The sequence below is a fragment of the Balaenoptera ricei genome, chromosome 20, assembly GCF_028023285.1.
Source record: "Balaenoptera ricei isolate mBalRic1 chromosome 20, mBalRic1.hap2, whole genome shotgun sequence".
Lineage (NCBI taxonomy): Eukaryota > Metazoa > Chordata > Mammalia > Artiodactyla > Balaenopteridae > Balaenoptera > Balaenoptera ricei.
This window is the reverse complement of record NC_082658.1, coordinates 55748459-55761198: the sequence shown is the minus strand read 5'-3', so window position 1 is coordinate 55761198 and position 12740 is coordinate 55748459. Positions and strand designations below refer to the sequence as shown.

The following is a 12740-nucleotide window of genomic DNA, read 5'->3' as shown; positions in this document are numbered from 1 at the left end:
ATCACAGAAAAGTTTCAAAAACAGTACAAATGTCCTGTATACCCTTCACCCAGCTATTCTCCAGATATTCACATCTTGCATAGCCATGGTATAATTATGGAAACCAGGAAATTAGTGTTGATACAATACTATTAACTAATCTACAAGTCTTATTTGAATTTTTCCGGTTTTCCCATTAATGCATTTTTTCTGATTCAGGATCTAATCCAGGATTTCACATGGCATTTAGTTGTCATGTCTCCTTAGGCTTTTCCAATCTGAGACAGTCCCTGTCTTTTTTTTTTTTTCCTTTCATGATCTTGACACATCTGTAGAGTATTGGTGAGTTATTTTGCAGAATGTCCCTCAATTTGGATTTGTCCAGTGTTTCCTCGTGATTAGATTGAGGTTATGCATTTCTGGTAAGAATACCACAGAAGTAAATAGTTTGGAGTAGGGAAGACATAAGTATGAAAACAAGATGCAGAAGTCATAAAAGACTGATATATTTAAATATGTATTTAAAATGTTAAAAGTATGCGTGGTAAAAAAAAATAAGCGTAAGTTAAAAGATAAATGAAAATCTAAAGAAAAATATTCATAACTCGTATTAGAAAGAGCTAATTTTGATACATAAAAATGTCCTACAAATCTATAAGAAAAATACCGACAACCCAATAAAAATGTACAAAAAAACTGTACAGACATTTCACAGAAAAGGAAATACAAAGAACTCTCAAATATATGAAGAGATGCCTGACTTCATTCAGCATAAGACAGATGCAAATCATGCCTAACTTACATTCTCAATGACCAAGAAGTTTCATAGAGAGTTGAAGAGGGTATTGGGTTTGAGTAAACAAGCCTCACCTGTTTGTTGGTGGGAATAAAAATTGGTAACACATCCACCTGAGAGCAATTTGGCAATATTCCATCAAAATCAAAATCAATCACAAAGACCCATACCCTTTGACCTAGGACTTTCACATCTAGGAATTAGCCCTTCAGATTTGCACACGGGTAGAATGGGGATGTGTAGATTATTCCTTGCACCTTTGCTTGTATTGGCAAAAGATTGGAACCAAATCCAACGGGGATTGGTTACACTGCATTACCACGTAACACTGCAGCCAGGACAAAAGCAAACCTTATACACGGTTATGGAACAGTCTCCAAGATACTTAAGTGACAAAAGCAAGTTACAGAACAGTTCATGTAGTGTTCTTCCTTTTGTGTAAAGAAAGGTGGAAAGCTATGTGCACAGAGCATCTCTGGAAGGAGGGAAACTACTGGGAGGACTGGTGGCTGAGAGGCGGAAGCTGGAGGGCTGGGAAAAAAGGGTGAGAGACTTTCTCCATATGCTCTTTTGAATTTTTGGAATTTTGAACCACATTCATTTTTTTTTTTTAATCAGTCATCAGTTTTATACACATCAGTGTATACATGTCAATCCCAATCGCCCAATTCAGCACACCACCATCCCCACCCCACCGCGGTTTTCCCCCTTTGGTGTCCATACGTTTGTTCTCTATATCTGTGTCTCAACTTCTGCCCTGCAAACCGGTTCATCTGTATCATTTTTCTAGGTTCCACATACATGCGTTAATATACGATATTTGTTTTTCTCTTTCTGACTTACTTCACTCTGTATGACAGTCTCTAGATCCATCCACGTCTCAACAAATGACTCAGTTTTGTTCCTTTTATGGCTGAGTAATATTCCATTGTATATATGTACCACATCTTCTTTATCCATTCGTCTGTCGATGGGCATTTAGGTTGCTTCCATGACCTGGCTATTGTAAATAGTGCTGCAATGAACATTGGGGTGCATGTGTCTTTTTGAATTACGGTTTTCTCTGGGTATATGCCCAGTAGTGGGATTGCTGCATCATATGGTAATTCTATTTTTAGTTTTTTAAGGAACCTCCATATTGTTCTCCATAGTGGCTGTATCAATTTACATTCCCACCAACAGTGCAAGAGGGTTCCCTTTTTTCCACACCCTCTCCAGCATTTGTTGTTTGTAGGTTTTCTGATGATGCCCATTCTAACTGGTGTGAGGTGATACCTCATTGTAGTTTTGATTTGCATTTCTCTAATAATTAGTGATGTTGAGCATCTTTTCATGTGCTTCTTGGCCATCTGTATGTCTTCTTTGGAGAAATGTGTATTTAGGTCTTCTGCCCATTTTTGGATTGGGTTGTTTTTTTCTTTAATATTGAGCTGAATGAGCTGTTTATATATTTTGGAGATTAATCCTTTGTCCGTTGATTCGTTTGCAAATATTTTCTCCCATTCTGAGGGTTGTCTTTTCGTCTTGTTTATGGTTTCCTTTGCTGTGCAAAAGCTTTGAAGTTTCATTAGGTCCCATTTGTTTATTTTTGTTTTTATTTCCATTACTCTAGGAGGTGGATCAAAAAAGATCTTGCTGTGATTTATGTCAAAGAGTGTTCTTCCTATGTTTTCCTCTAAGAGTTTTATAGTGTCTGGTCTTACATTTAGGTCTCGAATCCATTTTGAGTTTATTTTTGTGTATGGTGTTAGGGAGTATTCTAACGCCAGTCATGTGAGCCCTCAGAGCCTCCTTTCTAGTTTAAGTCTGCCTGAGCTGTGTTGGCAAGTGTCTTGATCATAACGTCCATCAAAGATCATGGTGGGTGCTTTTTTTTCCCTCCAGCTTTATTGAGGTGTAATTGACAAACATGACGTGTTGTGGTTTTTTTTCTTCTTTTTGGCCGCACGGCATGGCTTGCGAGATCTTAGTTCCCCGACCAGGGATTGAACCTGCGCCCTCAGCAGTGAATGAGCAGAGTCCTAACCACTGGACCACCAGGGAATTTCCCCATGCTCTGTTTAATGATCTCTTTTCTTGTATATTATTGTAGCTCCTGGTGCCAGCACGGTGCCCGGCATTGTAGAGTGAAAGAGCCCTCATTTAACAAATGAGGAAGATGAGGCCCAAGCAGAAAGCTATTCGCTTGAGGTCATCATGCAGACAGGGAGAGCTGGGACCAGAACCTGAGACTCCTGGCTGTCAGGCCAGATCAGTTGACTCAGTTCAGCAAGTGTTTGATAGAGGAGCTTGTTAACCCAGTGAATGTCTTTCTTTTTTTTTTTTTTTAAGCAGACATTCATTTTTATTTATTTATTTATGGCTGTGTTGGGTCTTCGTTTCTGTGCGAGGGCTTTCTCCACTTGCGGCGAGCGGGGGCCACTCTTCATCGCGGTCCGCGGGCCTCTCACTATCGTGGCCTCTCTTGTTGCGGAGCACAGGCTCCAGACGCGCAGGCTCAGTAGTTGTGGCTCACGGACCTAGTTGCTCCGCGGCACGTGGGATCTTCCCAGACCAGGACTCGAACCCGTGTGCCCTGCATCGGCAGGCAGACTCTCAACCACTGCGCCACCAGGGAAGCCCCCCAGTGAATTTCTAATGAATGGAAGGTTGCAGAGTGAGCGTACGGGATCAGGAGGCCTCCCAGGCCTGCTATGCTGGGCTCTCCTTTAAAACACTCCTCACAGCATGGTTCACCATCATTCATTATTCATTTGCCTGCCTGGCTTCTGCACTGTGCTTGGTACCTGAGAAGGGAGAACTACACAGATTAAAGAGATACCAGTTTATGTACTATATTATGTTGCATACAAAAAAGAAAAATGAAGAGATATTCTATATATGAAAGAAAACATTGACTAACCAATTTAATAAAAGATCCCATCAAGGCATTTCTCTGAGCCTAGGTTTCCCCAAATGTAAAATCAAGCCGATACCTACTTCATAAGATTGTCCTGAGGGCTGACTGATGGTGGGAGGTATTTACAACAATGTTCCTAAGAACACTGTTGTAACAGCGGAAAAATTGGAAACAACCTGAAAGCTGGTCCTTGGACTTCCCTGGCGGTCCAGTGGTTAAGACTCCACGCTCCCAAGGCACGGGGCACGGGTTCCATCCCTGGTCAGGGAACTAAGATTCTGCGAGGAGCGGCCAAAAAAAAACAGAAAAAAAATTCCAAAGTTGGCCCTTGAGGGACTAGTTAAATAAACTGTGGTGAGACTTCTGGCTAAACATGGAAGACATGTAAACATGAGCATTTGCTTTCTCTCCCTTCCATAACTGAACTGGATAACAGGAGAGGCGTCAGAGAGGCATGTATGTACAAGGACAAAGACCCGGAGAGAAGACAGCAGTGGATAAAAAGATTCCAACAGGCTTTAGAGGCTGGACAGTGGCCTAAGGGTGGTGACAGAATGAACAGGACATGATGCTCGAAGATCCTGGAGGTCCCTAGACTCCGGGTCAGGGCCTGGCTGAACACAGAGGGTGGCCGAGAGCCTGTGTTCAGGGTGTCGAGACCCCTGGGTCTCCCTCACCTCTGACATCTGAGTCACACACACCGACCCTCCGCACGCTCATTTTTGGGGAGGCTTTGGACTTGGGGACCCCAGGCGCAGCAGAGGTGAGGCTTGAAGCTAGAAACAGGAACTCCCACCCTGCTCCAGATCCGCCCTCCCAAGCCACACCCATGCAGGACAGGGATGGAGAATGGAGGATATTCTTCTCTCAAAAAACTGAACGACCCCAGAGAAAGCCTGCCACCTGTCAACATTTGGGAGTCTGCGTGAAAAGGCTTCCACTGTCCTACAGCAAAGCCGACAGTCAATGAGTGCCCTCCCCCTACACACGCGCGCGCGCGCGCGCGCACACACACACACACACACACACACAGCTTCCACTCTGCTTCTTGCTGGCTCCCTATTAAATATTAACAGAGAGCCAACGACCAGCAGACATTTAAGGAAAGCCTCCAAAATGAAAAGAGAGAGACTCCTCCCATATATTCCTCCCAGACATTAAAAAGCCTATCAAAGAAATCTGGAAGAAATAGAGAAACTAAGAAGCACAAGAAAAAAAGAAAAAAACTCTATAATTGGAAAGTTAAAAAAAAAAGGAAGGGGAAACTCAATGCATATAGTCTGTTAGCATTTGTAGTTTTAAAGAGAAAAGATGTATCTATGTCTGTGTCTCTGCACCAACCATTCTGGAGGATTTACAAGACTGAAACAGCAGCTGTGTTGAATAGGGGTCTTGGGTGGCTCAGGACAAAGGCTTGCTGTACATTCTTTCGTACCTTTTGAATTTTGATTGTTACCTATTTCTTGGGTTACAATATAATACTGCATTTTAAAAATATAGATGCAGAGAGATGCGAGAAGATATTGCACTTTGGAAATTAAAAAGGTAATCAACATCCATCTTTATTTAAGGATAAAGAGTAATAGAAAAAAATAAATATAACAAAAAACTTTTTTTCCCCCAAAAGGAGGACACAGGAAAACTTCCAGAAAGTAAAACAAGAAGATGAAGTGGGGGGTGTCCAAGGGAACCTCAGTTTTATGTCTAGTGTTTTAATATTTTTTGAGGAGAATGCATTCATATTATTTGCGTAATTAGGACACTGAACGTGGGTGGCAATCCCTGTAAAGCTCCTCACATGCAGTAGGTACCTGGTAGTTTCCCTTCCCTCCAGGAGCCCAGGGATTGGCAGGCAGCCCCGAGCCTTCCAGTTTGGAGGGTAGAGCCAGAGGTCACAGGGTTTGAGTAGCTGATTGTGAGGGAGGCTAGCCCCTTGGTCCCCATTCCGTGCAGCCCTCCCAGGGGCATGCTTCTCCTCCTAATTAGAAGGCCTTTTCCGTACATGCTGTATTGAGGGACACACAAGGTCTCTGAAATTAATTACTAGTTTGGTCAAGTTTGACTCATGTGGATGGAGCAAGTTCATGAGTCAGTGGGGCAATGACCCAGCTCCCTTCCACCCCAACTTTGAAGTCAGTTGTTAGAAGAGGAAAAAGCAATAAAAGAAAACCTTTATTAAGCCTTTATTGAAGGTCTCTGCCATGCCGCCTACGTCAGAATCATTGGAGGTGCTTGTTAGAAGTGAACTTGGGCCCCCTCGCACATCTTTCGAATGAGCGTTGGGAGCGGAGCCTGGAAATTTGGCTACCAACCCCCAGAAGCAGGTAAATGTAGAAGCTACGATCTCAGTTATGCAAATATATTACTTTATTTTTCTTTAGTTCAATTTACCTCTATTTTGGGTCTCCATTCTAGCTGCTTGCAGAAAACATTCTCTTAATCATTTCCAGGTGAACTCACCTGGTCTCCCCACCCCACCTCTTCTCCCGCCTCCACCACTGATGTAAATGTGGGGAGTTCCCTAGCATCACAGCATAGGTGGGGTGGGTGGGGAGGGCTGCTCGGTGAGCGTCCTCTCTTGGGGATAAACCCTCCTGGGTCCCCGCCTCCATGGATCTATGTGCTCTCATTTCTATTCTGCTGCTGCCCCCAGGATCCAACAGCAATAGCAATGTGCCAGCTTTCCAAGCCACACCGCATGGCCTTGGCTCCCCCAGTGTATTCGGGGTTCCGTCCCTTCCATGTCCCCTGGACTTGGCCGTTGGGGAATGAGGATCACTCTTAAACCCGTGTCTATCATCGTGTCTGGTCCTCCACTAGCTTCTCCCCTGCTAGCGTAGGGTGTCGGGGCAGGGTGTGGGTGGGGAGCGCTGCCTGTTTGTACCTCCTTCCAACCTTACCTGTCTGAGACCCAGACCCTGAGGCTTTTGAACTCAAAAGCCTGGAATTTGGCATCTTTGTTCTCTGGCTAGAAAGTAAAGTAATCTCAGGGCCGAAAAGCAAGAGCTAGTCTCCCACAGCATCATCTGAGACCATCAGGAAAGCTGCTCTTTTCTTCCTTTTTACATAGGCTGAGCCACCCAGACGTTCTGTGTCAGCGCCCAAGGACCAGGGAAGTGGCGGCTCCCGGGAGGGGAAGGGAGCTGAGCGCATCTTATCTTAGGTCTGCTGGGTCCCCACACCCAACAGACACTCCCAGTTCACTCACCTCCCCCGGACAGCTGGGAAATGACACCTCTGGTGACAGAGCCAGTCCCAGGCTTCTGCTGGGAGGGGGTGGGGTGCTGCATGGGGGAGGCGCTGGGAAGCCTGGGTGGGGGAGGGAAGAAGCTAGCTCCTGTTTGTCCAAGGCCACCAGCCTCCCCTGACCCCCTTCCAGGGACACAGTGAGCACCCCTGCCCCCGGGCCACTAGGTCTCCTTCTTCACTCTTGAGCCTGGTCCTGACCCATGCCACCGGACAGGCAGCTCACCTGTTCCCATCTTCCCCTGCGTCAGGGGGCCAGTCCTTCTGGGAAGGAGTGGGGTGGGTGTGTCAGCTGCTGCGCCAGTTTAGAGGACCTAAATGGAGACCAGTCAGGGACGGCAGGGGTAGTGGATTATCTCCTACCGCGTCCCAGATCAAGCCATTTAACACATACATATGTAGCCTCTACATGTGTAGTATATTTTGGGTCCAGAGCCAGGACAGGAGCTGTTAGGATGACACCAATGAGGTTAATCCGCACGTAAAGTAGTACCAAGTACCTGGGTACCGCAGGTGCCGTCCCTGCCTACTTACTGTCCTTCCGCCTAAAGGAAAACCAAAACAACAAAAAAGCAAAAGTCCTGTCCTTTCGCCCAGGCCCTGTGCCTGGGATCAGAGGTTGAGCCCTCCTGCTGCTGCCGGCGTAGCTGCCCCCACTCTGGGACGGAGCTAGGTTTAGGCCAGTCTGCAGCCACCACCTGAAGCAGCCCCACGGGGCAGCCCCGTGCTCTCCTCCCGGCGCCCTAAGCTTGCCCCACCTCAGTCAGGCCTCTCCTGCCAAGGACCCCCGGTCTGAACCTCAGCTGTGACGATCGTGTTGCTATCCCCCCTACTCAGCTGTCAGGGGCCCCAGACCTCCCTTGAGATATCCACCTGCGGGGCAAGGGGCTGGGGACCAACTGCCACCACTTCACCTCAGCAGCGGGGTCCCAGCTATCCGCATGGCCCGGGAACCTGCACTTGCCCCTTCTGATTTCCCCCCGCCCGCCCATTCCACATGCTGAAGGCGGATCAACAGGCGTTGGGACCTGGGGGCAGGCCGAGACCCGGGGCTGGGTGGGGTGCGGACCGGTTGATGGGTTTCACGGAGTTGGAGGAGGACGTGTTTGGGGCTGAAGGGTGCCGTAAGGGCCAGGCGGCGGGGGCAAGGGGACGACGGGGAGGGCTGTGGTCAGACCGGGTGGGCCAGCTGTCAGTGTGGGGAAGCCGCGGCCGCCAGGCTCCGGGCTCCCGGGCGATGAGGGAGTGGCTGGGGCCCCGCAGCGCCAGACCAGCTGCCCAGCCAGGCGCGATCTCCGCTCTCCGCGCCCCGCCCCCGCGGCCCGGCTGCCGACTAGAGGCCCGCCGCGCCCCGCCCCCGCCCGCAGTGCCCGGATGTGAGTGACGTGCGGCCGCCATCTTCCTGTCCCGGGCAGCCAGCGCCAGTCGGAGCCAGCGCGAGTCCCCGCCGCCGCCATCACTGCCGCTGCCAAGTCCTCCGCCCGCTGCCCCCGCCATGTGAGTTGGCTCCCGCGCCCGCACCAGGTGGCCCGCGCCGGCCGCCACCCTTGGGCCCAGGCCCGGGGAGGGCCCGGGGTTCGACTCGCGCCCCGCATCCCGAGACCAGGCCGGCGCCAGTGACTGCGCGCAGGCAGCCGGAGGGCTCCGCGTCCCCGGCTGGCCGCGCGGGCCCTGGCCGCGGGAGGGAGCGGACCAGCGTGCGCCCGCCCCGCCCCTGTCATCGCTGCCGCCTGTCGTTTCGGGTCCACCCTCATTTGACAGACGGGGAAACTGAGGCCCGGGGGGGAGGGGTCCTCACTCAAGGTCACGCAACAGCTCGCCCGCGAGGCCGGACGGAGTCCAGGGTTCCTATCGGGTGGCTTTCTTCCCGGGAAGGAGGAAGGGAGGGACGGATGGATGGACAGGCGGATGGGCGGGGCCTTGGCTGCGGGGCCAAGGGCTCCAGGCCTTGGGTATTGATCCGTCCCTGCCCTTCAGGTCGGCCACCGCTGCCACCGCCCCCCCTGCCGCCTCGGCTGGGGAGGGAGGCCCCCCTGCGCCCCCTCCAAACCTCACCAGTAACAGGAGACTGCAGCAGACACAGGCCCAGGTGGATGAGGTGAGTTGGGGGGGGGGGGCGGTGTCAGAGGCCAGTGGGAAGGACCCTGAGGGTTGGCAAACCGGTGTGCGGGCCCGTCTTGGGTTGGGGGTGATGGCAGTTCATGTTTATGAGTTTGGGGACAAAAATATGCCATGCCCGGTCCTTGTCAGCATGCAGTTGGGAGGGCCGTGGGGTGTCAGTCAGCCTTGCTAGCCTGGGGTGTTCACCCTGGGCGGGTGTGCTCTGGTGACTGGCAGGCTGTTTGAGGCTCGGTAAATAGAGGGTGCTGCTGTGATATCTGAGATGTCTGGCTACCAGCATGCCCCTGATGCGTGCTCCTTGGCGCATCTGCGGCTGTGCTAGGCATGTTCTATGTATGTCCTTGTCGTGTTAGCCAAGCAGCATCGGGGTGCGTGTTGCATATGTGGGCTCATGGTGGAGGAGTGCTCTTTGCGATGGGCCTTGGCACACTCCCCCTGCCTTGCGGGCCTTCCCCCAGGTGGTGGACATCATGAGGGTGAATGTGGACAAGGTCCTGGAGCGGGACCAGAAGCTGTCGGAGCTGGACGACCGTGCAGACGCACTCCAAGCAGGGGCCTCCCAGTTTGAAACAAGTGCAGCCAAGCTCAAGCGCAAATACTGGTGGAAAAACCTCAAGGTAAGGGTGGAGGCAGGCGGGAGGGCAAATAGGAGGAGTGGTGGGCGAACGGGAGTATCATGGTCTGTCTCACTGACCCTCCCCTCTCGCCCCCAGATGATGATCATCTTGGGAGTGATTTGCGCCATCATCCTCATTATCATCATCGGTGAGTAGGGTGGGAGTGGTTAGGGCCCTTTCTTGAAGAGGTTTCCCCTGTGATTTCTGGGTTTTGAAGGTCATTAACCTAATTTTTACTATTCAGCAGAAAGCACATATAGCTGCCAGTAGAAGTTCTGATTGATCTACAGCCCCAAACCTTGAAGCTGTTTAGCTTGCTCTTTGCCTGATTCTGGGCAATTTCTGCTAAGATTTTTGGAAACAGGAAAGCTGGTGGATCCCCACTGCTCCCTTGAGGACCCTTTGGGCCTAGGAGCCCAGTCTGGGAACCCTGGAATTGGGGAGTGGGAGAGCAGTAAAGACCCAGGGGCTTGAGAAACAGCTAGGAAGCCAACCACCCCACTGTCTGAGAGCTGTGGTCTCAGAGGCCCAGAGGATTAGGGGTCTGTGGCCCCAAGGCCGTACCGTGGAGTTGCAGAGACCTTGGAACCGACCTGTCCAGCCTCTTTGTGTTACAGATGGAGAACCTGAGGCCAAGAGGGGAAGGGATGTCAACCAGCTGGGAGGTGGGGAAGATGGGAGCAGGGCCGGGCTGACACACTGCTTTCTCTCTCTTTCTCCTTTCTCCCTCTTCTTCCTTCTCTTTCCCTCTCCACAGTTTACTTCAGCTCTTAAACCCCTGAGGAGCCTGCCCTGCCCAGAGAAGGGCCTCTCCCCCCCACCCCCAGCTGCTCCTCCACCTCTCAGCCATATCTTCCAGCCCCACCTCCCCGGATCCGTGTGTGTGTGTTGTGTGTGTGCCCCCTTGTAAATAGCCAGCTGTTATTTATACATATAATATTATATATATTTGGTCTGTTTGTAGTTTTATTACTAGAAGATTTTTTCCGGTTGTCCTTAGCACCCCTTCCTGAGGTTCCCGTCACCTCCTTTTTCTCTTTCCCTCCTTCCCTTTCCTCCTGACCAGCCTCAAGTCCCCTTCATTTGCATCTGCTATGCAGTCCTCTCTTCCTCTCCTTCCCTTGGATTTAGCTGATCCTTCCTCCCGCCCTGGACTTCCCCATACCTCCAACCCCCTGCAAAAAATATAAAAAGCAACTGTCCAGGCCTCCCTAGGTGCATCTTCTTTGCATCATTGGGAGGCTTCGAGACTGGTCCCTTATGGTCCTAAGAATCCCAAGGTCTTCTGGGAGCTTCCAGCATGTTAATTAGCATCCATTTGCCTACTGACATCCCTTTTGGTTTCCTTCCCCCCCCCCCCATTTTCTCTTCTGTTCAGTCTTTCAACCTGTGTTTCTTTTTTACTGAGGAGTTAGTCCCTGTTGGGCCTTGTATCACACTTTCATTTGCATGACGTTACTTGCAGGTGGTGGGGAGCCTGGGCTTTTGGGGAGCCAGCCTGTTCTGGCCCCCAGGATCGCCCCCTCCTAGCCCCCCTAGTCCAGTTTGCCTCCCCTACCCCGATTTTCCAAACCTCTTGTCCCTCCTTTCCCTCCCCCCAGCTGGTGTGTAAGTGTCTTGGAGTTCAGTGTGTTATGATGGACCAATAATTCTGCCACTTGGAGTCTCTCCCCACATTCCTGCTCCCCAGTTTCCATGTGGGGTGCTCAGTTGACATTCCCATGGGGTCTCCCTCCCTCCCATCTGCCTGATCTGCCTGCTCCTCCTCCCACCAGGAGAGTTGGGGCTTGGCCACAATCTGATCTCTCTTGGGAGAGGTGGCTGCCAGTGTGTCGGGGGGGTCATCACTGCCTTGGGGAGGATGGGGCAGGGCAAAGAATCCCCCCAGTTCCTTCCTGAAATCTCTGGCCCCACCCCTGTTGGGGGCTGGACTGAAATCCCTCCTCCCTCATTGGGGGGGTGTTGCCCCGTCACTGCCCAGCTCCTCTGACTGCCCCCTTGAACTCAGGCTGGGGGTACTGGTCACTGCCAATGTGTGCATGGGACGCGCTGCAAGACGGGGATTCTTGCCCCTCTCCGGGTCTCTTCTTTAGGTGAAATGATGAAGGAAGGGTCTAATGTCTTTTTAAATGGCACAATTTTAGGGGTCTGAGGGTGCAGTCCCTTAACCTGCCACTGGAGGGCACCCCCTAAACTCTTTCTTCCCCCCACAGTCGAGGTTCCTGTGTGGAGGGGGAGCAGGGAGATCAAAGCTGTGGTGTGAAAGGGTAGGGAGAGATGCTGGGGGTGAGGGTGCTGTGTTCCAGACCCCCCATATTATCCCAGTATCCCCTGCCCCCCTTCCCTCACCCCATGCCCCCAATTCTGTGGCGCATCCATATTGTGAAAATGTACAATAAATGTGTAATGAGTAACCAGGTGGTGTTCTAAGATCTTTTCTTAACCAGTGGGAAGCGTATTGGATCTGCAGGTTTAACAGGAAGGTTGAGAAAGATACATCTGGAAGCGACAGCTTTGCCAAGGGGCCTGACCTTGGGCAGGGCAAAGGCAAGGTGTGATTCCCCAAATGGCCACGAGGGGGCACCAGGAGTTGATAATGGGAAGTGTTCATGATCCCAGTGTCTCTCAGTCCTGTAGTCCTGTGAACCCTGAGGTCTGGGCTTCCCAGCCCCCCCCCCCCCCCCCCCCCCCGCCGCAACTCTCCCTTCCCTGCGGGCATGCTCCTGCTGTTTATTGGATCCCTTTCTACTCCTTGATTGAAGTCTCAAATGCTCTGCAGTCTCTCCCGTGGTCATTTACTCCTAGGCCTGAAGTAGATGGAACAACTGTGAAACATCTCTCCCTCGTTGTGCCTAGCACAGTGCTAACATCCAGAAGGCGTTAGTAAATACTTACTGAAAAAAACAGCTCAGGGAGATCCAGCTGAGTGCGGTGTGGAGCTGGCTGTAGATGGCCTGCTGTCCCTGCACTCTGTGTTGTCCGACTGGTGGCTCTGGACCCCATACTGAACTCCTTTAACCTCCAGCTCTATAACGCCCTTGATGTTGCACCCTAGCATCCCTGCCCACAGGCACTTTTAACA

At 51.1% G+C, this 12740-nt stretch overlaps 1 protein-coding gene across 1 annotated transcript; it reads left to right on the top strand.

Annotated features, from left to right (window-relative positions):
• The first annotated feature begins 8295 nt into the window (after positions 1 to 8295).
• Positions 8296 to 12072, top strand: VAMP2 (vesicle associated membrane protein 2). The gene is made up of 5 exons (XM_059908855.1): positions 8296 to 8417; positions 8898 to 9018; positions 9500 to 9658; positions 9755 to 9806; positions 10416 to 12072. Coding segments are annotated over exons 1-5 (351 nt in total). The 5' UTR covers positions 8296 to 8415; the 3' UTR covers positions 10433 to 12072.
• Positions 12073 to 12740: the final 668 nt, after the last annotated feature.